The 24,535-nt window shown below is 49.9% G+C and overlaps 1 protein-coding gene across 5 annotated transcripts in view; it reads left to right on the top strand.

Moving 5' to 3' along the window:
• The window catches only part of KSR2 (kinase suppressor of ras 2), a 413,499-nt gene that overhangs the window by 333,055 nt on the left and 55,909 nt on the right, over positions 1-24,535 (top strand). For all 5 annotated transcript variants that reach the window (XM_045073653.1, XM_013056579.2, XM_013056580.2 and 2 more), the window contains 4 exons: positions 2,762-2,803; positions 3,487-3,553; positions 7,262-7,310; positions 9,205-9,572. In XM_045073653.1, the coding sequence (XP_044929588.1) occupies positions 2,762-2,803; positions 3,487-3,553; positions 7,262-7,310; positions 9,205-9,572 (526 nt within the window). The remainder of the gene's footprint in view (positions 1-2,761; positions 2,804-3,486; positions 3,554-7,261; positions 7,311-9,204; positions 9,573-24,535) is intronic.

Here is a 24,535-nt window from a genome sequence, read left to right as displayed (position 1 = left end):
AGATGCCAACACTGGCTCTCTGTCCTGGGGGAGTTTATAAATCAGTTCCAACCTCAGGGGCAGCTAATGACTTTGCTCTCTGAAACAGATTTTCTCTTAATTATAAATCATTCTTGTCTGTTTATTAAGAGAGCTTAGAAAGATATTGGCTTAACCCCTGCAGCTGATGCTTACTCAGCACTACTGTGCACTCTGATCTCATGTAACGATGATCTCAGCCCTGGGAGGGAAAGACTGTTATTATCCCCATTTTACACACATGGAAACTGAGGCTCAGGAGAGAGTTGCTCAAGCTTTTACGAACAGCCAAAGGAAGAGCCAGGGTTCGACCCTTTAGGATCAGCCTCCTAGTCTTGCTGTCCAGCTCATCTTTGCTTTGAACTTGAAGTCAGCCAACTTTTTTCTATAATGAGCCCAACAGGAATATTTTAGACTTTATGGGCCACACTGTTGCAAATATTCAACTATGACATTGTAGCGTGACAACAGCGAGAGACAGCATATAAATGAATGAATGCGAGACTGTGTTCCAGTAGAACTTTATGAACAAAAACAGGTGATGGTCCAGACATGGGCCATGGTTGGCAAACCCCCTGCCCCAGCCTCTGATCCACTCCGCGAGTTCCTGGTGAGTCAACCTGCACGTCATATGTTGTCCCGGACGTAATGAAATTATTTCTGGAAGCGTATTCACCCGTTCAGACTGCTGTCTGACCCCATTCCTGCTCACTTCCTCTGCCTGGGGAGCTGAAACTCTGTGTGACTTCCCCAATGCCCGTGACACCCTTGCCCCCCCCTGCTCTAGCCCCTCCATCCATCCCACTGGAGTAACTGGTAACATCAGAAATCCTGGGGATATCCGGAACAGCTGGTCTCTGGTGAATGAACCGGAAGTGAAATGAATTGTAGGTGAGTCAGCAGCAAAGTTGAGGAAAGTTCTTTTATCCCTAAATATAGAGATCAACTCGTGCTCATGGTGGGCAGAATAATGGTACCCCAAAGATGGTTATGCTCTAATCCCAGAATCTGTGACTGTGATACTTTTATGTGACTTGTCTTTGCAGATGTGATGAAGTTAAGGATCCTGAGTTGAGTTAAATTAAGGTGGGATTATCCAGATGGAACCACAGGGGGACGTATAAGAGGGAGATGAGAAGGTCAGAGTCGGTAGGAAGTGATGTCAGGACCAGAGCAGAGACTGAAGTGATGGCTTCTGGGCCAAGAAATGCGGGCTCTAACAGCTGGAAAAGGCAAGGGACTGATTTTCCTCTGGAGCTTCCAGAAAGAACCAGCCCTGCCAACACATTGATTTTAGCCCCTTAGGACTCATTCCACACTTCTCATACCTTGAGAATTATAAGAAGGTAAACATGTTGTTTTAAGCCACCAAGCGTGTGCTAATTTGTTACCACAGCAGCAGGAATGCTCACACAATGCTCAATGCAGAAAATTTGGAAAACACGGGAAATGCATACTTTTCCAATTTTATTGAAATATACTTGACATATAACATTGTATAAGTTGAAGGCGCACAGCATAATGATTTGATACATGTAGGAGGTTGCAAAATGGTCACCAGTCTTTTTACCCTCCATCTCCAACACACAACTACAAATTTTTCTCTTCGTGTTGAGAACTTGCAAGATCTATGCTCTCAGCCACTTCCAAATATATGAAGCAGTATTGTCAACTATAGTCCCTGTGATGCACGTTATATCCCCAGGACTTACTTGTCTTATCCCTTGAAGTTTGTACCCTTTTGACCACCTTCAGCCAATCCCCTAACCCAGCTGGTTCTGTTTCTATAAATATGGTTTTGTCAAATTCTACATATTAAGTAGTAATAATACAGTATTTATCTTTCTCTGTCTGACTTATTTCACTTAGCACAGTGCCCTCGAGGTCCATCCATGTGATTGCAAATGGCGGGATTTCCTTCTTTTTTATGGCTGAATAGTACTCCATTGTGTGTACATATGTAAATATACAGGGGGTGTGACACACGTGTATGTGTGTGTGTGTGTGTGTGTGTACACACACACTATTTGCTTTATCCATTCATCCATCAGGGGACATCTGGGTTGCTCCCATGTCTTAGATCCTATAAATAACCCCACAATGAACATGGGAGGGCAGATATCTCTCCAGAATAGAGATTTTATTTCCTTCGGACATATTCTGAGACATGGGCTTGCTGGATCCTGCAGTAGTTCTATTTTTAATTGTTTGAGGACCTTCCAGACCATTCTCCACAATGGCTGCACCAGTTTGCATTCCCACCAACGGTGCCCCACACTCTTCCCTCTCTCCATACCCTCGCCAGCACCTCTCTCTTATCTTTTGGAGAGTAGACATCCTAACAGGTGTGAGACGTAGCTCATTGTATCGTAAAGTATTTTTTTAAAGCCTCTCTAATCACTCTGGCTAAGGGAAAAAAATGATATTTTATATTATGGCTTGACAAAGACTTTGTGTATGTGTGACCCTATGTGGTTAACAAAAATGGGTTTGTGCCCTGGTGATTCTCTGAGGTGAGACGCTCTGTTTTTAGGGAGCTGCAGGGGGAGGTTGGTTTGGATGTATAGCGCTCGGGTTCTTCTATACATGCCCTCAGTCCCTTATAATTTAGGGTGTCTGCAGGAATCTGGTAACACTCAAGGATGGGCAGAGAACCCACACCGTGGCTGTGGGAGCCCGATTTGTAATTTGAAGGCACAGCCCAGGGACAGCACTGACTTTGGTATTTTCCTTCCTTTGCAAGCATCCCACTACTACAAATACAAGCAGCAGTTCATCTTCCCAGGTGAGTCCAAGGGCTCACAGGCCCCCCCAAGCAGGCCCTCAGAGGGGCATGCGTTGCTGGAATGGATGAAGGCAAGAGTTGTTGGGGGGGGGGTCGAGCTCAAAGAGGGCAGGAGTGGAAACACCAGCCCCCAGGATCATGGCAAGCCATGGAGGTGGGAGAGGAGAGGCTGGGTGGTCCCAAGGGCACCGTGGTACCAAGGAGAACCTGAGGCACAAGAGAACAGCCCGAGAAGTGGCCTGCAGTAGAAGGACAGGCCAGGGTGAGGAGGGGTCCAGAGCCACGTGGTAGTAGGTGCTCGGAGGGGCTGTGTTGGGCACCAGGAGATGCGAAACCGTGTGGCCTCACCACATGGAACTCAGGAGTGGTGGTGGGGGGGTTCGGAGTTGACCAGCTGGGGGCTTCCGGTCAGAAGCTCGGGGCTCTCATGTCGTCAGTGGGACCTTTTGTCCAGGGTGCCATCTTGGAATACTGGTGCGTGTGAGCGGGACAAGTTCAAGTGATCGAGGAAGGGAAAGAAGGGATTGGCCAGCCCCTGATCACAGAAGTGTCTGGGGATCCTAAGGAAATGGTCCACAGTCCGGTGAGAAGTTACTAGCTGCCCCATCTGCCAGGAATCAGGTCCTTGGGGGAGGTTGTGGATTCCGTGCTGGGATTCTGACTATCTCCTGTCGGCTTCTCAGATGTGGTGCCAGAGACGCCGACCCGGGCGCCCCAGGTCATCCTGCATCCAGTGACCTCGAATCCAATGTAAGTAGAAGAGAGACCTCCTTCTCCGGTGCTGGGTCTTCAGTCTGCTCAGGGTCTCTGTCTTCTTGCTTCCTCTTCCTGGAATTGACGGAGTGGGAGACTGCGGGAGAGAGAGGCGTAGGGAATGACTCAGGTAAAGAGAGGGAGAGTGTGACAGCTTCTCTCGGCCTGGACCCAGTGGACAAGCCCGCTCTGCTTCGTGTCCTGGCCCTGCTTGTCAAGGGTGATTTCCAGGGGCTGGACCATTTCCTTAGGATCCCCAGACACTTCTGTGATCAGAAAGATAACTTTCGGAAATAGCTAGAGCTAACGAAAGGACAGTTGTTGTATATCATTGTTGCCCACCTCTAAAAAGTATAATTGGGGTTCGTCTTGCACAAATTGTGCAAGCATAAAAAAGCACAACTCAGGGTTAGATTAGGGATCAGCAAACTACAGTCTATGGGACAAATCCAATTTGCCCCCTGTTTTTATAAATACAGATGTATTGGTACACAGCCATGCCCATTTGTTTATGACATACTGTCTATATGGCTTTCATGGCTACTGAGGCTGTAGGGTCTGTAAAGTCCAAAATATTTACCATCTGGCCCTTTATGGACCAAGTTTGCTGACCTCTGGTTTTATACCGTTATCAGAATAATCTAAGCTAATTTTGGAAAACATGGACTTGTCTATAAAAAAAGAAAAGAAAAATCATCCCTCATAATCATAGCACTCTTAGAACTTTGACGTGTGTTCTTTCTATTCATATTTTACATACTCGTGATTCATGGTCTCTGCCGTTTCCAGCCGGCTTTGTCATCCCGTAAAGCTATAGCATCGCATTTTCCGTATTTTTCTAGACTCTTTATAGGCATTGTTTTTAAGGGCTGTAAAATATCATTATTGATGTGGAAAATGTCCTTCATTGTTTCGCTCTTGCCCCATCTCCGATCTTCGCATAAATCACTGTCGTAAACAACACTGCAATGAACGCCTTTGCATGTGGCATCTCCAGGCGTCCTTGGGACACAGACTCTTTCCAGGTGGTCTGTTGTTGGTGTAGCCCAACAGCCCAAACCACCTCCCTTGACTTCACTTCTTTAGTTGTGGCCGAAGTGGAGGGCGTGCTAGGGGACCTGATTTCGATTTGACTGGCTCCTTGGTGGTTCGATTTGACATTTTCTTCTTCCTTGGTTGTTCTTCTGCTCCCCTAACTACTCTATCCTTTCTGACCCGGGTTACGGACTTTGTTAAAGACCCAAGTAGCACATCTGTGAAATCGAAGGAGCGGCAGTTTGCTGGGAATATTGTGCTGACATCCAGCTCCGGATCATTTCTCTGCTGCGCATACACGAGTTCCACAATTCGTGCAAGACGAACCCCAGGTTATTAACTGGCAGGCAGGGAGTGCCCGCGAAATTCAGTAGCTGCCTGTGATCTGCTTTAACGGGCATGGAGCGATGGGCACTAACTCTTCACGGAAGGAAATAATTTAATTGCCGGGCTGCCGTAATCACGCCTGGATGCCAGCAGAGGAGGGCTGCCTGCTTTGTTGTTGGGTGTGAGAGGGAATCCAGCGCATTGTTCCACCCAGCTCTCCTCAAGGCGTTAAGTTCGGGGCATTTCAGCTGTCACCAGGTGCTTTCATTCGGCCTTCCCGGGACTGCAAATAACTCATTAACAGGAAAGCAAACAGCACTTTGTGACCTTCCCTTCTTTCCCCTTCTTTTCATTCTTCCAGCCCCTCAGGCTCCCTCTAACCTGGAGCTCCTCCAGCAAGTGGACTGGCTCTGTCTGCAGGGTCAGCAACTTCTTGGGTCTTGGGTCAGAGGGGTCTCAGGGTCAGGAGAGCAGTGGCCCCTCAAATGAGGGGTGGGTAGGGGGATCTGCTAAGCGTCCCCAGGGGAAATAGAAAGGGGGCAAGGTGTTCATTGTGATTTTTTTCCTGCCCCTGGTTTCAGCTTTTCTGGGCCTTCAGCAGCCCAGTCACTGTCTCTCTGCAGCCCTACACACCCACACACATGCACACATGCACATGTACACACGCACATGCACACACACACATGCACACACACCCTCTCCTCTGAAAACACATCCCAGAACACGCACACACGCACACACACGCACACACACGCACACACACACCCTCTCCTCTGAAAACATCCCCAGAAACACCTCCCGTGCCCATCACATACCATGTGCTCCAACAAAGCCTTCACACCCCAGTACATACCCAGCTACGTTGTCAACATACAATGTGCCCACGACATCCCCAGGAGGCACCACCACTCCCATGCGCCCGGAACCACCCCTACACAGAGCACATCCCATCGCACCCACGTGATACCCGACACGTACTTCACACGCACACACGCAAGCACCCTGTGGCCCCCAGCACCCCCCCGCACCAGGAGCCCAAGCTTAGCCCAGCTGCAGCACAGGACCTCATAACTGCATCACCCTCGCGTGTGGACTCATACGTGTGTGCACACACGCATGTGCACATGTGCACACACACACACACACCTGTGTCTTCCAGTCCAATACGGTTTCTCTCGTTCCCATTCCACGCATCCTGATTCTATGTAATTGGCAACATCCAGCTAACTCAAACATTGAGGATTTTCAACAGACGTCCAGTAATCTCTCCAGGGCATTTCCACAGTACTCCATTTACTCGATTCATACCTAACTCTGGGCCCTTGTCACGCTTAGCCTTTCTGCACAATGTCTCCGTGCTTGCTTTCGTTCCCTTTGGTAGTAATGAAATATTTCTCAAAGTCAGGAGCCGGTTCCAGTTCCAACTCCATATCCCTTGGACGGCCTCGCCCCTGTCCTGGCACACGCAGGTTTTCCCCGCTATCCGAAAGTAGAGCGTGCCTGGGAAACCTTTCATGAGCCAAAAGAGTGTCACGCAAAGAAGCAATTATCATTCATCTCTATGGAAAAATTGGGGGTGTCCCCCAACCCCCAAAATTACTTCTCTTAGGCTTTTTGATACTTTAGGACACATCTTGCTAAGGGATTCGCAAAGTACACGGAGATGAAGCCCAGATGCTCGTAGACACAGGTCACATCTCTGGTGGCCGGATGCTGAGATGCCCAGGGTATGTCCCGGGGAAGGAGCTTGGAGGCAGCCCTCACACTGCTCGGGTGCACGACGCCCTGTAATGGCTCAGTGCAAAACCAAGCTGTATGCGATGTTCACTTTTTACCCTTTTCCATGAAAGCAAAAACCCTCTTTGAATTTCTTTTGGTAGATATCAGCGTCAGCCTTTCATAAAAGAGAAGTGGCGTGAGGCCAGCTTGCGGAAAGCGGGCAGTGCCTGTAATCCCAAACCCTAAGGTTCTCCCGTAAGATTCCCAACCCAAGTGAACTTGAGCAATCTCGTTAATCCTTTCCTAGCAAACACCCGGGGCTCTGAGAACTCTTCCACCCGTGGCATTTCGGCCAGTGTATAAGGAAGCTTCCAGATCAGTGGAAACCGAAGCCATAAAGAAAAATGAGGCCCTGAGCAGTCCCGAAAATCTATTTAAGACAGTGTCCTTGTCATTGCTTTTTCATGGCGAGGTTATGGATCATTTTGGACCCAAGTGTTGAAGTGAATGTTGAGATTAAGCCTTGATGGGGAGGGCTTCTCACTCTAAGACTTCATACATGGATAAACAAGACACCGACCTCCTTTTCACCTGAGGGTCACATTTCTTTTCCTTTCTTTAAAGCTTGGAAGGAAATCCATTACTTCAAATTGAAGTGGAGCCAACTTCAGAGGTGAGATTCGGAGAGCGAGAAGCACCTTTTTCCTGGGGCTGCCCAGCCCTTGGCAGGGTCGATGGATGATGCAGAGGGCTTGGGGTGGGTCGGGGCCGGGGGACCCTGTTTGATGGATGTTCTAACTCCGGACAAGTGGCGGGGGGCCCCTCCCGGCACTGAGACTAATGGGCTATTATATGGTGTGCATCATGGAAAAGCTAGTCTTGCAGAAGTTGCCAAGAGATTTGCATTCTTAGTTGAAAAGTCAGCTTAGGGCCAGGTGAATATGAGGAGGTTGTGCCCCACTGCCTTCCAAAGAATACACCAGGGGAGGCAGGGTCCCCAGGGACAAGGAGCTTGGCGCGAGCTTTCGAGAATGTTCTGGGGCTTTTTTCCATTTGCCGAAACTACTGGAGGAACAAATGAAGTGTCCTGAGTTAGAACCATGGACTATGCAGCACTGTCGCTGTGTCTAAAGCGAACGGAGCAGAGCCCAGAGAAAATTTTGTCCTTTCTGTAATTACTGGGCTAGTTGAAAAATGATCCTGGGCGAAGCCAACCAATGGAAAGTGTGTCATTTCTCCCAAGTGTGCCACAAGGGGCAGCTTGCTCAGGTTTGGGGGCAGGAGGACCTCAGGCTGCCTCGTCAGGCCCCAAGCCTCTGGGAATCCCCACCGGCTGGGGCTCCTGCTGCTTCCTCACTCATACGGTAAAAGAACCCAAGGGCCAGGACAGTCCCGGCACCACGCTGGGAAGTCAGGTCCCCGGACCTTCAGTGTCTAATGATTCCATGGTCACACCTAAGCATTCCTGCGGGGACAAAAATGCAGCATTCTGGCCCCGGCCTTCTCTTCTCTGATTCTGTAGCTCTGAGTAGGGCCCAGGAATCTGCATTTTCTCTGGAAGCCAGCGGCTGTTGGATGCAAATGGTCAGGCATGTCCAAGGGCTCTCATCCCTTGAAAACCTCACACCATCTCGGGGGTGGAGGCCAGGTTTTATTAGCTTTACTTTATGATGAGAGAAGAAAGTCTCAGAGAGGTCAAGCAGTTCACTCAAAGTCACACAGAGACCAGATTCCAGCTCATTTTGTCCAATTTAAGTAAGCCCTCCTAAGAGCCTCCCTTCTATACCCTGTCCTCACAGCGGCTGAGGAAGCCCAGGGGTCTGCCCTGTGTAGAGGAGCTCTGACCTCTCCCTTTTCAGACTCATCAGTTCCAAATCCCCTGGGGGAAGCAAAAGGCACTCCCTGCTGAGGTGTTCTGTGCAGACAGACCCCTGATGCATCCACAGTTCAGCCTGTTGTCTGTCTTACACACGCATGAGCAGGCAGGTCGAAATATCATGACGGAATAGGAGGGCATTGGAGATTAGGAATCGAGACACCTGTTCTTCAGCCCCAGCTCTGCCTGGCCATGTGATGTCAAGCAACCTCCCGGGGGTGACCAGGCACCCCCGTTTGCTGGGCCTGAAGGGATTCCCAAGGGTATTTTCATTTTTAAGTCATTTTTACACCCAATGTGGGGCTCAAACTTACAACCCTGAGACCAAGGGTCCTATGCTCTACCGACTGAGCCAGTCAGGCACCCTCTCCCCCAGGAGGCTTCCATTGCCTAAACCAGCAGCCTCCAGCAAACCAGCATGGGTGGTCCCCCATCATTTCTCCTCAGTTTCCCCCTTGGCAAGGGGGAAGGAGCCTCAGTTTCCCCCTTGGCAAGAGAGCATTGGACTATCACGATCTCCCTTTCAGCTCTTTCTTCTATGATTCTAGACAGAAGCAACCTGGGGCGAATAGATACATGTCCCCCACCCCCAAAAATGCACGTAGGGATGTGTCCGGACCCAGGGAAAACTCGTAGGAAGGCGGAGCAGTGGCAGGTGCCGCTCTGACCACTCTCCCTTTTCTGACCCCAGAATGAAGAAGGCCACGATGAGGCTGAGGAGTCAGAGGACGACTTCGAGGAGATGAACCTGTCCCTGCTCTCAGCCCGGAGCTTCCCGCGCAAGGCCAGCCAGACCAGCATCTTCCTGCAGGAGTGGGACATCCCTTTTGAGCAGCTGGAGATCGGCGAGCTCATCGGCAAGGGCCGCTTCGGGCAGGTGTACCACGGCCGCTGGCACGGGGAGGTGGCCATCCGGCTGATCGACATCGAGAGGGATAACGAGGAGCAGTTAAAGGCCTTCAAGCGGGAGGTGATGGCCTACAGGCAGACGCGGCACGAGAATGTGGTACTCTTCATGGGCGCCTGTATGAGCCCGCCCCACCTGGCCATCATCACCAGGTCAGTCCTGCCCGGGGCCCCTCACCCTCGAACCCAGTCCCAGAGTCCTGCCTCTGGCAGGGTTGAGAAGCGGGGGCTTCTGGTTAAGGCATGGTTCTCGCGAAGGGAGTGTCTCCAGTTCTGCCGTTCACGATTGTGTGGTTTTTACGGTTTGAGATTCTAGAAAATACTTTTGATTCTAGAGCTCTTTGGGCAGACCAGTGCCACGGGGAGAGCACCGAGTGGGAAACTAGGAAAGTTGGTTCGGAGCCCCCTGTGCTCCTAGTATTTGTGGAACAACAGCGCTGAGACTCACAGTCTCCATATGAAAATTGAACTGATTGGATCCAATCAGGGGTTGGCACACTTCTTCTGTAAAGGGCCCAGTAGTGAATGTGGTATCATGGGCCACAGAGTTTCCTTTTTTTTTTTTTTTTAAGATTTTCTATTTATTTGACAGAGAGAGAGATCACAAGTAGGCAGAGAAGCAGGCAGAGAGTAGGGGGAAGCAGACTCCCCGCTGAGCAGAGAGCCCGATGTGGGGCTTGATCCCAGGACCCTGGGATCATGACCTGAGCCGAAGGCAGAGGCTTAACCCACTGAGCCACCCACGTGCCCCGGCCACAGAGTTTCTGTAACAACTGCTCAACTCTGTTCACTTGGATCAAATTGGCTGGGTGCCAATCAAACTTTATTTATAAAAGCAGGCGATGTGCTGGATTTGGCCCCCAGACCCTAGTTTTGCCAACTGTGGGCTAAGATCGTGATGACTGTTATTCTGACTTTCATGAAAGCAGCATATTACGTTTGCACGTCTTCAGGATTGCTATTTTAAATATCCAGGATCCCTGATCTCTAGCTGCACAGGAAGGGTAGTGAGAAAATCTGACATTAAGAAAATGTTGGGTGATAACAACTTTCCTGAACTTGCTTTCTAATCTCGCCCAGGGACATGGGGTGTTGAGAAAAAATAAAATCACTTCAGTTGAAAGTTGAAAATTGTGAAACAATCCTTTGGTGTGTTTTTAAACTCTGGCTGTTGCTTTGCTGTTACTTTAGGACTGACCACAGCAGTGCCATTCCTGGCGCGGCCTGGGATGCCGAGAGTCCGCTCTCTCCTTCCCATTCCCAGCTCAAGCAATGAGATCCCAAATGCACAAGTCTCTCGACTTGGCAGGAGCTGTGAGCTCAGGGAAGAGCTGGTGTGTCTTTGGTCTGGTCCCTTGTGACACAAAGCATCCTTGAGCCCATTTATAAGATCTCAGTGGCCCGACGAAGGTGTGTTATTGTCTGTCAGCCCTGACTGTGCAGATGATGGATTGAATCCATGTAACCCATGGTAAGTGTTTTGGAAGGATTGGAGATCGAGAGCTGGCCTTTCAATCCTCCCTAAACCAGGGTAAAAATGGTGGTTCTCCACCCTGAACAGTACAGAAGGAGCCCTGACATTCCCAGCTTAGATCATATTCGGGGGCTTAGCTGTTCTCACGAGGCGAGTGTATCAGTATGCTTGTGCTGAGTAACAAACAACCCCCCACCCTTCAGAGTTTTCCTCTATCCTGTGGATAGGTCTGCACTGAGCCAGGCTCCATAGCTGGGTTCTTGGACATATCTGTGGCCATCTGGCAGATCAGACTGGGGGCTGGTCACTCTTGCGTACCTTCCCACAGTCTCTTACTCCCCAACAGCCTAGCCTGGGCTCATTCCCAGGGTGGTCTCAGGGTTCCCAGGGCAGCAAGAGGTCGAGTGCTGATGGGCAAGTGCCTTTCACACCTCTGTCCTTGTTACATTGACCGATGGTCATTGGCCAAACCGAGTCACGTGGTCAAGCCAGATTCAAGGCTTGGAGGAACAGAGTCTGCCTCTGCATGGGAGGGTTTGCAGGGGCATAGATGCAGGGAGAGGGACAGTTTGTGGCCACTTGTACAACCTGCCACAGTGTCTTTCCTCCTCTCTTTGTTATCCAGAATGTATCGTCCTCATGCATTGCCCTTTATTTGGGGTACACACATCTGGTGGGAAGGTGATCTTCTCCACACATACACACACACTGGTCTTCTGCCTAGTGCTCCCACCAGCCCGTCACCCCAAATTCCTCTCTGGTCAGCTCCTTACCTTCTGGCCCTCTGACCCCTCTTTTAGACGTCCCCAAACTAGAAACACAAAACCCACCATCTCCTGTCCTTTGCCTTGCCCTTCTAAGGACCTTTCACCCCCCCACCCCCCGCCCACTGACTTCCTTAGGGTTATTGGTAGAGCCCAGTACCCCAAGCCTCCCTCCCCTCTTTCCCAGGGGCTAATTGGAAGTGGACTGATTCGGTCAGCAGCCCCCCTTGAGAAATGAGTGGTCATTATGGAAATGTGTCACTCATCCTATAAGCCAGCTGCGTTTGTGGCCCCTTTCTATTATGTGCAAACTCTGCCCCACCCCCACCCCCAAGCACCATAACTGCCTGCAGATTTCACAAATAGCGCAGCCTTTTCCTGGCACCCTGATAAAGACTCTGCAGCTTTGGGACATGTAATTGGTCTCTGAAGTGTTTTGGTATTTTGTGTGAAGAAGCCAGATGAGCCCCAAAGAAGTGGTATTTATTCCCTATTATTGTGTCATTATATATGTATCTCAGGGGGTGCTCTGTGTACCCCCTTCTCCCATTCAGCACCGCCCACTTGTCGACCATCAGATCTCTTATCCGAATGTTCAGTTCGAAACCCGATATTTGAGTAATTTGATTAATCACCTGCATCCGCGTAATTGGCTGGCCGAGGCCCATGGTTGGACAAGAGCCAGCCAACTAGAACAATCTTTGGACCCTGGATTTATTTTACAGGGAACATAAGACCAGATAATTACCTGGCATATTCCAGCTAAATTCACAATGGCGTGTTCTCGCCAATTACTTAGTAATTATCATCGGAGTTAACAAGTATTTCTAAGATTAGCTTCCCTGTAACGCGATGTGTATGGCTCTTGGGGAATGAGTAATAACCGACTAGTTACCCAATTGCTCTATCCACAAATACAATTAGCAGCAGGATTGCTAAATCGTTTCACGATTGGGTTATTATGAGATTGTTGCAAAGCTATTGGCAGTCGGCACAATCGCTCATTTTATAAAACTCCGAGTGGAATTTGAAAGCCGATGGCGCTGAAAGGAAACATCTCTCCTCCTTCTGTCTTCCTGCAGTTGCCTGGGCCTCAGTGTCCCCATCTGCGAAATCAGGAGGTAGAAGTAGGTGCTTGGAGCAGAGTCCCTCTGATACTGACAAAAATGCTCTGGTTGAAAAGCAGCTTGGAACGGCCCTGGAGCGATGCTTCCCGAAGTACGCTCTTCCTAGACCTCCTACGTCAGAGCCAGCAAAGGGAGGAAGGCCCTGCCGGTGCAGATGCTGGGTGCTCCCAGTGTCAAGTTTCCTAGGGGTGTGGTGATGGGCACACACTTGGTGGCTTACTGTGACACACATTTATTGTTCTGTAGTTCTGAAGGCCGGACATCCAGAGTGGTTCTCATTGGGCTCAAGTCAAGGGGGCTGCTCTTTTCTGGAGGCTCTGGAACAGAATGTTTCCTTGTCTTTTCCGGCTTCTAGATCATTCTTTGCATTCTTTGGCTTGTGGCCCCTTCCTCCATCCTCAAGGCCAGCATTATCGCCCCTCCCTTCTGTGGGCACATGGCCTGCTTCCGCAGTCAGATCTCTCTCATATAAGGATCTTTGTGAGTGCGTCTAGGACCCAGCCATCCAGAAACATCTCTCATTTCAAGACGCTCAGCTTCTGCCAAGTCCCTTTTGCAATACATGGTTTCCAGGGTTAGAACCTGGATATCTTCGGGCTCCAGTATTCAGTCTGTCACATCATCTTGGACCTAATGAATCGAGTCACTCTGAAGGTTAAGACTTTCTTTCTTTTTTTTTTTTTTTTAAAGATTTTATTTATTTATTTGACAGGCAGAGATCACAAGTAGGCGGAGAGGCAGGCAGAGAGAGAGGAGGAAGCAGGTTCCCTGCTGAGCAGAGAGTCTGATGCAGGGCTCGATCCCAGGACCCTGGGATCATGACCTGAGCTAAAGGCAGAGGCTTTAACCCACTGAGCCACCCACGCGCCCCAGGTTAAGACTTTCTAACTAAGCTCCCCAGTCCATTCGAATCTGATTAACATGTGGGAGCCACACCGTGGGGAATATTACCAGGGAGTACCTACTGTGTGCCCAGGGCTGATGCTGGATGTGTCTAGTTGGTGCAGAGGCAAATGGAAACAGGAAAGTTAAAAAAAAATTGTTTTTAAAGACCAGACAAAATGACAAAATAATTAAGATCTTAGTGGGAAGAAATTTATTATTTGTCTAGTGACAGGAACGTGGACCAACTACTTTAGCTGGGTGCCATGGGGACAAGACTAAAGCAAAATGCTACAGTTGATGTCTCCAAGAGGGCCTCATTAGGAGGAGCCTGATCCCACTAAATGCATCTGGGCCATATTATAGATAAGGAAACTGAGGCCAGGAGAGTAAAGTAGGGCCAGGACGGGAGCCCAGCTCTCTAACAATGCACTTGATCCTCCAACAGGTTGAAAACTCATTCTCCCCCAATGTTTGTCCAGTCACGCATTCAGTCATCAGATTTTAGTAAAGACGTTGAGTACCAGGGACTTTGCTGGATGCTAGGGGAGGGTGGCGAGCAAGATGGACATGGACCCTGTTCTCAGAGTGCTGTCATTCCAGTGGGGCAGACAGACTAGTGCTGTGTAGTAATGAGATCATTTGAGTAGGTCTCAGCCTGTTGAAGGAACCAAACCAGAGCAGTGCTAGAGGGCCTTGGGGACTGGAGTTATTTTAGGTGAGCGTGGTGGGAGGGAGTATCCCGGCAGCAGAGACCTGAGTATGAGGAGCCAGCTCTGCAGACATGGCGCAGGGCACACTCAGCAGAAGGAACAGTGGATGCAAAGGCCCTGGGGTAGGAATGAGCAGGGTGTGCTTCAAACCAGAGAGAAGACTGTGGTGGCAGAACATGGTCGGTAAGGACGAGAGGATGGAAGGCGAGAAAAGAAGCCGGCAGGAGCCAGACTGGGGGAGGGGAGAAGGGCACTCATGCCTGGTTGAAGTCGGCACCAATGCCTACAGCAGCCCCTCAGCCTCCGCACTATATTGGAGGCCAGGTCATTCATTACAGGGTCTGGCCTGTGTCTTGTAGGATAGTTAGGATCCTCTTCCCTACCCATAAGATGCCAATAGTACTGAGTCCGTAGTTGTGAGAACCAAAAATGTCTTCAGATATTGTCAGATGTCCCTGGGCCAAAGTTACCCCCAGTCGAGAACCGCTAGCAGAGAGTCTCTGACTTAAGGCCTCGGGTTCTGTACAAAACCTCCCCCATACGACTCTTCAGGCAGCTGGGATGCCCCCCCACCAAGACCCTCTGCTATAGGGCCCGGAGGGCTGGCAAGAGGTCTGGATTTTATGCTCAGGAGAGCAGGCAGCCCTTGGAGGGTCATGGGCAGGGGTGGGAACTGGTATCTTTAAGGACAAAAATGGAGAAACTCCCAAAATAAAGGGTGGGGGCCAGAGGAGGGTATTTTGATGACTGCAGAGGCATTCACAGTTCAAGGAAATGGCCGTTTATCTGCCCTCACTTCCCATTATGGTCAGACGCGATGACTTCACCAGGCGCCAAGCGTCCTTTTCCCCCAGCCCAGCCCATTACCCTTGGCTGGACCAGGAAGGACTGTGTTCAGAGGGCTGCCCTCCGCGGTTAGCGTTCTGCCTGTGGGTCTCCATCAGCAGCAGAGAAGCCGCCGCTCTACCCTTGTCGTCACCAAGGGTGAGCCTAAGGAGGGAGACACGCTTCTCCAGTCTTCCCAGAAAGGCACATCACCATGTCCCAGTGCCCTCATTAGCTGCTGCTCCAGCCCTGTCTCTCTGGAAAGGAAGACACAGTGAGCTCCAGGGTCACTTGGAGACCACATACCACCCTGGGGTGCCTTTTTTTGAAGCTGAAGGAGGCACAGCTGATCATCATGTCTAAAACCGTTTCCCTCCTTCAGGGGCATTTCTTTAATGTTCATAAACGCAGAGACCCCACCATACACCAAAACGGCAACAGGGTCCACGAACTTTCAGCCAGTACTCGGCTTCAAGCCAGGCACGGTGATCTTCTCCCATTTATGACTGTGCCCATTTTCCAAGTGCAAAAACTGAGGTCAGACAAGGCAAAGGGAGCCCTTGCCTGGGTCATAGAACAAACACCTGGCAGAACCTAGAATTAAGCAAACGTATGTCTGATTTTAGTCTTGTGGCATCCTCCGTTGCCCTGGCTGCATCAGTGGGGTCAGGGGGAGTAGGCAGGAATATATCATGGGATCTCACCACCCCTGATCTCATCAGATGCACCTGGGTACCTGTAGTGCTGTAAGAGCCAGGCCCCATCTTAGTCCAGTGTGCCAAAGTCTCTGTCTTTTTTAAGTTCCAGAGGATTTGGTACACCACAGTTTGCAAGCCACTGGCTTATTAAAGCAGTTTCATTTTTTGTAGCTTTGATTCTGTTTATGTACTAAAATACCCTATAAGTTACTATGGGGCCAGTATGCACACATGCGCACACACACACCTCTCTTTCATATATTCTCCACATCACACACTTCCCTTCCTCTTTCTCTGTCCTGCTCTTTATCTTACAAAACACACACTCAGGACGCCTGGGTGGCTCAGTGGGGTAAGCCTCTGCCTTAGGCTCAGGTCATGGTCTCAGGGTCCTGGGATCGAGCCCCGCATCGGGCTCTCTGCTCAGTAGGGAGCCTGCTTCCCCTGCCCCCCGCCTGCCTCTCTGCCTACTTGTGATCTCTCTCTCTCTCTCTCTGTGAAATAAAAATCTTAAAGAAAAGAAAAGAAAACATACTCACTTTCTCTTTCCCTGCAAAAGACTTGTATTATTGATATCAGCAATTGACAAAGTTCCCATGGCCCACAAGCTGCCCCCCTTCCGGCCAGTCTTTTTCTAGAATCCCCAGATTATTTAAAACCACAGACCCCTAACTAGCATCACCTGGGAACTTTTTAAGAAAGGCAAATAGAAGATCAAGAATCCCCTCCGTCCCAATCAGACGCTCTCGGGGAGGACCCACTTTCTGAGTTGCGGGAAGTTCTGCAGGAAATCTCTCATGTGCGCTCAGGCTCAGAGCCCTTGCTCTAAAGAAACTGGTTCTCACGTCTTACCCCGAGCGAGACTTTTCCACTGCCAAGAGCTGCACACCCCGGAGCCCTCACCGAGTGATTCTGCCAGGCAGCCCTGGGAGGTGAACAGCTGGGTCCTAGAGGAGTAAGGGCCCGGAACGTCCCAAAGCGAAGGCCAGCAGGGGCCCGAGAACCACCTGTTAGCTTCAGCGCTAGTGTGAGTTCACGGATGTGCCTTCTGAAGACATGTCCGGGCCCATGGCTGAGTGCTATGTTTTGAGAACACCGTTCCCATGGTTCCTCCATTCTAGGAGAAGAGACGGTCAGTAACAAATTGAACAGACAAGTAAGATAATTAAACATTGTGTTAAGTGCTGTGAAGGGTATGGGGGATGGGTCAGACTGACGGGAGGGCTGCTTGGAGGAGGGGCTGAGAAGAGGTGACCTTTGAGGGGAGGTGACCTTTGAGCTGAGACCTAATGAGCAGGAGCAGCAGGGAAAGAGCAATCCAGGCAGTGGCACAGCGGGTGCAAAGGCCCTGAGGTGGGAATGGGGTGGGCACCTTCAAGGACCAGAATGGAGCACGTGAGTGATAGCAGGGTGGTAAGGGAGGAGCTGTAGGGTCTCAAAGGTATGGATAAAGGTGCAGAGTTTATTCTATGGCAGTGGGAAGCCAGTGAGAGATTTTAAACAGGAGCTAACTCCCACCGCTCTGGAAGTTTCCTAATGGCCCGGCTGCTTGCTGCCTCCTCTTAGACTCGGCTATTTAGTTGGTTCAGTGTATCAAAACCTCATTCTGTTGAGAGCAGTGACAGCATCAACGTAGCCCAGCCCTGAAGGACACAATCAGAGGAAATGAGATTCTGGGGTGTCCTGACTGTCACTGTAGTGTCCCCACCTGTGTGGGGGATGCTGAGTAGGATTCCTCTGTATTTGGAAATGCCACGAACTTCAGGAGGCTTTCTCAGGGATGGGGGTAGGAGGGAACAGGACTATAGGGGCACTCATTGTGATAGAGGGGCTTGGCATGGGTGCCCCAGGAAGGAGAAGGAAAAACAGGATTTCCCCACTGCTTTCAGGAGGATTTTTAAAAATTTCTTATTGGGCAAGTGTCCTCAGTCCCACCCAGTCGCTGGGTACCCAGAGTCTAAATGCAGCTGTGAAGTCGTGTGAGGCTGGCTGGATCCCCTCGCTGTGCACACCCTACATCCAGCCCCACCCGGCTCCCCGGGACAAGGTAGTAATGAAATCCCACGAGGCCTTGTTTGCACAGCATTCTAAATCTGGTAGATATCAGGAGGTATTGAATAGACTACTTCCAACTCCAAATCAGTCCTTGCTTTTCATGCTTTCAAACAGAATAGTGCCAAGCTGCTCTATTTGACAGACAGACGGAGGACCCTGCCTTCTGCTAACTAGAGACCGTAGTAACTCTGTGCCCGAATGAGATCTTGACTTGCTTTTCCAGTAACTCTATACTTGTGGGGTTTCTGATGTTTTTTTCTTTTCCCCTTTCAGGCCAGTTTGATTGTCCTAAATATAACATACAAAAGTGGGGGTTGGGGTTCTGAACACATGAAGATTCCGTCCCCCATCATCTAGTGGAATCGTCTTCCTTTTATGTTCAAAAAGCTGAATTGCTTTCCCTTTATAAAGCACAGCTGAAAAGGTTTTTTGTCTGTGACTGCCTTTAATTGTGCTGGAATGTGAAGCACCCTGGGACTTTTGTGAAGGAAAGGCTATAAATGCACTGCCTCATTATCTTCATTATTATTAACATCATCTCATGTACGTTGCTTATGCCTGTTGGTAAACGATCGTATGACCAGCCGAGGACTTGCCTGGGTGAAGACTTCGCCCCTGGCCACCACGTTCCTCGAATCCCAAAGATTCTAAATTAGCAAGCGGGCCATCTGTTATCACTTAAAAAGTAACTTGTGTGTCTTATTAGGCAAGTGATAACTTGTTATTGAAAGTGTGGATCCGTGAAAAAAGGGAAATGAAATTCACCTGTAATGTCTATAGCCAGGGGCGGTCACGTGAATACTCTCGTGTGTAGCCTTCCAGGCAGTGTTCCTAATAAACACGCAAACTTCCGGTTTGTATCTGTCACGGTAACAGTAACAGCTGCTGTAACAAATAAGTCTTAAAGTATCTGATGGCTTTATACAAAAGAAGTCCCATTTCTTGCTCACATAAAAGTCCAAGATGGGTGTTTCTGGATGGTTGGTGGCTCTTCCTCAGGTATGGAGGGATATAAGACCAAGCCCATCTTTTGGGCCCATCTGTAGGGCTCCGAGTTCTCTGCTTCTAGCTAGGGAAAGAAGAAAGTACATAGAGGTTGCATGTGATGTTTCCGTGAGCCATACTTAAAAGTGGTGGGCATCATTCCACCCCTGTGTCATGGGCTGGAATAGTCCTTCGACCACCCCTGACTATGAGGGAGGCTAAGGAATTGCCAGCTGTATTCCCAGGAGGACAATGACATGGGTTTTGGTGAAGGGCCAAGAGCCCTTTGATGCACACACATACCCCCCCCCCACACACACACACATGTATGGCTAGATCTTCTAACTCCATTGAAGATAGGCTGATCTGGCAATCCCATACTATCACTTGCTACTTTCCCCAAATACAAGTAGGAATGTCCCGTCTTTTGGATTTGGGTCTACCGTAAATTCCTTCACTTTTGTGCACCTCTGTTTCCTCATCTGTAAAATGGGATGAGCTTTTTCTCTCTTGTAAGGTAGTAATAAGAATTAGAGATCAAACTATAGCTTAATGCCTCCTATCACCAGAGATGCTCAATACCTTGTATCTCCCAGTTGCTATGGTAATAGGATGCTATTCTCACCACGATGATGGCGATAATAGTGATAGCAGTTAACAGGAGGCGTGTATTTCCTCCCAGGTACCAAGATCTCCTTGGGTCTTCAAGTAGCAGGTGTTCTGTGTTTATTATGACATAAAATGATCTGAGGGGATGGCTGTGATTTGACCCCTTGGACTCGTGCCTTATACCTTGTACCTCTCTGAGCTTCAAGCCGTCCACAAGGCAATGCTGAGAAAGGAGCTGGATATACCAGTCTCCAGCTCAGATGGAAGGTTGAGGCTGGAAATAACCGTGTGTGAGTCATCTGCAGAGAAGTGGTGATTGAAGCTGTGGGCTTCTGTGGCAGCTGAGGTCATCCAGGGAGGAGCAGGAGGCTGTCCAAGGACGGAGCCTGGAGTCCCTCTGGCGTGGGGTGTCTTGGTGGGGGAGGGTCACTGGGCACAGGGGACTGAGAAAAAGCAGACAGAGCTAGAGGACCCCAGAAGAGCATGGAATCCTGGAACCAATCCGAAGTGGCACCCCATTGCCGCCCTTCCCCCCCATTCCCTTGTATGACTTCGCTGTGTTTTATTTTCCTTAGAGCACTTCTCACCATAAGATACTATCTTGTTCCTCAATTTGCTTGTTTTTTGTCTCTTCCTTACATCCCTTCCCCCACCCTAAAACATAAGCCTGGGGAGAGCACGACCTCAGCTACTTGGCTCACCTCTGCATCCCCAGCCTCTAAAACCCGGGGTCCCCCTTAAATACTTGTGGAGTGAATGAATAACTATTGCCAAAAATATATTCACACGCATTATCACAGCCCGCTCCTCTAGGCAAGTGTAGCTGCAGACAATGAATGGTACTGTTTACTCAGAATCACTGAGAAATGAGTGGGACATATAAAATAGAGTACAAACTGGGTGGTGGGGGGGGGTGGCTATAGGATGTGGGAGAATTAACAGGGATTCAAAGAAGGAGATGCCGACTGTGTGATGTAAATTACCATCCCGACAGTAAAGAGTCCAGTGTTGTGGGGCTCTATTGGCCCCAAACACTCATCATGGTGGGAATGAGGAAATGAAGGCATTGGCCTCCTCAGGCCTCTGCCCCCTGAAACTCACAAACAGGTGACTGGGATGATTCTCAGCGTCCTCGATTTCTGCTGTCAGATCCCAGGGAGCTGTGGGGTCCCAGATCTGGCCCCTTCCCCAAATCAAGGAATTAGCCAGATGGACAAGACGGTGTTGGCCTTCTTTTTATTTGAAGATCTTATTTATTTATGGGAGAGAGCACAAGCAGGGGGAAGGGCAGAGGGAGAAGCAGGCTCCCCGCTGAGCAGAGAGCCTGACCTGGGGCCCCATCCCAGGACCCCAGGATCAAGACCCGAGCCAAAGGCAGATGCTTAACCCACTGAGCCACCCAGGTGCCCCGGAGTATTGGCATTCTTAACAGCCAGATCTGTAATGCAGAGGGCTGGAGGTGGGAGGGGCCGGGAAGGAGGCAGAAGAGTCCATGGTTGGAGGGTGGGATTCATACGGGTCCTAGCAAGGGCGAAGGAGCTGGAGACGGCCTGAAAGGACCTTGTGGGCCAAGCTTAGGAATCTGGACTCTGCTTGCAGAGTCCGGGGGAGCCACCAGAGTTATAGCCAGAGGAGCGAAGCCTTTAATTTGCAAAGCAGAAAGACCAACATGGGGCAATCCCTTTCCTTAGCGGAGCTGGCAGCAGATCTTTTCCCCGCCCCCTGCCCCCTCCACGGATGGGGTGGACAGTGTGGCTCCTCATCAGACATCAGCGGGAACAAACACGGGTTTTCACGCCCTTGGTTCTGAAAGATCCTTGGGCCGACTCCCTGAGGGGAGAGCGACAGCAGGCTGGCGGTCCCTTGGAAACAAAGGCATTTTCAACAGCGTTCACTATTTACCCGAGTTAAAAATAGCCAGCTGCGCGCCCATGTTTTGAAGGCGAGTGTGGGCAACATCAGGTCCTTAACATGTGTTCCAGAAACCAGAGGGACGGTCTCCTCAGCTTTGCTGTCAGCCGGTGGTTAAACAAATTCAGGAGCACGGGGGTAGCTTCACAGAGGAAGGCAAGGTTGTAATTAGAAGCTGGTTCCCTGCCCTCTGATGGGCCTGCGTGCGAATACTGGCTTTTTTGTCTTTTGAATGGGTTTAACGACCCTCTGAAGTAGGTACCACTCCACTCCCCCATTTATGGACAAGGACACCACGGAAGCAAAGCGGCGAAGGTTATAGAAAGCTGGGGAGAGGCACGATTTGAACTCAGGGTCCTCTAATTCAGACCAAGGTTCCCATCAAGACCACCCCCTTCCTTTTCTTTCCTTCCCAGCTGTGGTACGTCCTTCCCTCTTTTGAACACCCCTGGAGCCTCTGGGGACGCTGCCCTGCTGGCCCTTTCCCCCAGGTGCAGCGATGGGAAAAGCTGACCCACCTCCAAGTCCGGCTCATTGTCCAAACCACCGAACCTACCCGGTTTACGACTTGTTGAGCTGGCAGGTGCACGGAGACACCCCGGCATGCGTCCCTTCCTTCCCCTCTCCTTGTGGCGGCCTCCAGGGTGTCGTGGGTGGGCGGGGAGTGGGAAGCATCAGATGAGTGTATTTTCACTGCTCTGGGAACTTGCCGGGCCCCGGGCTGTGGTTTGATGTCTTCCCAAACCGGCCCCGGTTGCTTGGGCACTGTTCAACTTCTGCTTTGTTCCTGCCTGGCCGTGTTTAAAATAATTAAGCCCATAAATCAAATAATAAATAGATATTGACTCTTTGTCATGGAGTCTATCAGGATTGATTGACCAGAGGGAATAATGCTTTCCTCAATCAATAGGGAGCCAGGGGGATAGATAAATCTTGATAATGACCGGCAAGAGGAAAATCAATAGGTTTACTAATATACACGTTGGGAGCCTATATCTCTGAATGCAAAATAAGAGTTTATTTTGGCAGAAGAGGGGAGCCAGGGAGGCAGGGAGCAGAGAGAGACAGAAGATCAGGATCCCCTGAGGCAGGCATTGTGTCTGGCCTGCCTTAGCTACTCGTTGATTTTTATTTTTATTTTTATTATTTATTTATTTATTTGGTGGACCACGGAAACCCCTGATTTAAGGAGAAACTGTGTTTGGTGTTTATTTTTTTCCATTCTCTGAATGTTGAGTGCCCAGAAATCCCGTCTGCCCTGTACCTTTATTCTGGGAGGAAAGAGAGGAGGGAAAGACTAGAAATGATGGGGAGCAGAGACCAGGCTGCTTAGGGGCAGGCAACACCCAGTGAGAAGGAGATTCCTGAACTCGGTCCGGGACAGGGAGCAACATCAAAAGAGTCTGGTTGACACGTTGAGTGTAAAGTGCTTCTGAGCCTTCCAGGTGATGTCAAGTAGGTATTTGGATCGATCGCTGTGCAGAGTGCAGGTCTGTCTGGACAAGAGGTCCAGAACGGGCAGCCGTCTGTGCTATGAGAAACGAGGAACCACAGGCCTGGGGCAGGGCTTTCTCAAAGGGGAACTCCTGGGTGGGGCCTGAGAATTTGCATTTTTAACTGGTTCCCAGGGGATGCTGAGGCTGCAGGCATTAGGGGGTCGGGGAGGGAGATGTAGGTGAGAAGGCGGCCAAGGGTGCCTCTAAGGAAGTCTGATCGAAGGACCAGAGAGTGGAGGAAAACCAGGAGGGTGTGTGATCATGGAAGCCCGGGGCAGACAGTGTTTCAGCAAGGGAGAGAGTGGTCAGCGGTTTCAGAAGCTAGTATGGAAAGGCCAGGCGAGATGCATCTGTAAAAGTGCCCCCGGGAACTCTTGCGGCCTTAACATTTTGTTGGCTTGTGGTTTTTACACCTACTCCCAGACTTCCCTGTTCACCTGTGCCCTGATGTTTGACAACCGCACCTGTGCGCCTAGGTGCATACCATGTGAATTTCCAGGTTACGGCTGGGGTTCAGGTGGGAATGGAGCTCTTTACCCTCTGAACTGGAGGGATGGTGACTGTTTCAAAGGGGGCTGAGGCACAGCTGGAAGATCCGTTGCCGGGAACAGTTCCCAGCAGGCAAGAGCTGAAATTCATCAGAAAGACTGTATGGGTTCACCGAGGCTGGAAATGAATCCACTCCTGGGAGATGTTCTCTCTGGGCACGGCACAGTATTATTTTGAAGACCAATCCTTGATGTTCAGCCATAAGTAAAAGTAAGAAAGGGAAGATTACGGTTTGGTTGACTCCTTGGTGGGTTTTTTGTTTGTTTGTTTGTTTTATTTGGTTGGTTTTTGGTGGTGTTGTTTTTTTGGTTTTGGGTGTTTTTTTTTTTTTTTTTGTAAGATTTTATTTACTTATTTGACAGAGAGAAAGAGCACAAGCAGGGGAAGTAGGAGAGGGAGAAACAGACTCCTTGCTGAGCAGGGAACCTGATGTGGGGCTCGATCCCAGGATCCTGGGACCATGGCCTGAGCCAAAGGCAGACACTTAACTGAAGGAGTCACCCAGGCACCCTTGGTTGACTCCTTGTTAACATAAAAGAGGGCCTGGCACACTCGGTATTAAGGGGAACTTGTTTCTTGAACTTCTACTGCAAGCTGAGTTCTGCACTAAGGACTTTGGATCTATTGTTTCATTTCATTATTGTCCCCATTTTACAGATGAGGGGGCTGGGACTTGGGGGAAAGAGGGGGGCCATCCAAGACATACAGCTGGGGTGAAGCTGAGTCACGTTATACCACTGATCTCTCTGATCCCAGAGCTTGGCCCTTAACCCCACTAGGCTGTACTGTGCCATCTTAAGAAATGAATTAATTCTTTGTTCGAATATTCTTTGTAGCTATTCTCCAAGGCCCTCTGGATGAGTTTCATAGATCACTGTCATGGTCTGATCACTTCTCTCATCCTTGGGTACAGAGTAAAATGCATGGGAATTTCCCCCATCTAGAAATTTAAAACAGAAAAAAAAAAAAAAAGTTCTTGAATGTCAAAGTCAAGCTTCCGTGTATCTCCCAGTGCCTGGCCTTGTGGGT

The sequence above is a fragment of the Mustela putorius genome, unplaced genomic scaffold (assembly GCF_011764305.1).
Source record: "Mustela putorius furo isolate JIRA1106 unplaced genomic scaffold, ASM1176430v1.1 tig00537248_pilon_pilon_pilon, whole genome shotgun sequence".
Taxonomy (NCBI): domain Eukaryota; kingdom Metazoa; phylum Chordata; class Mammalia; order Carnivora; family Mustelidae; genus Mustela; species Mustela putorius.
This window is presented reverse-complemented; position numbering and strand designations above follow the sequence as displayed.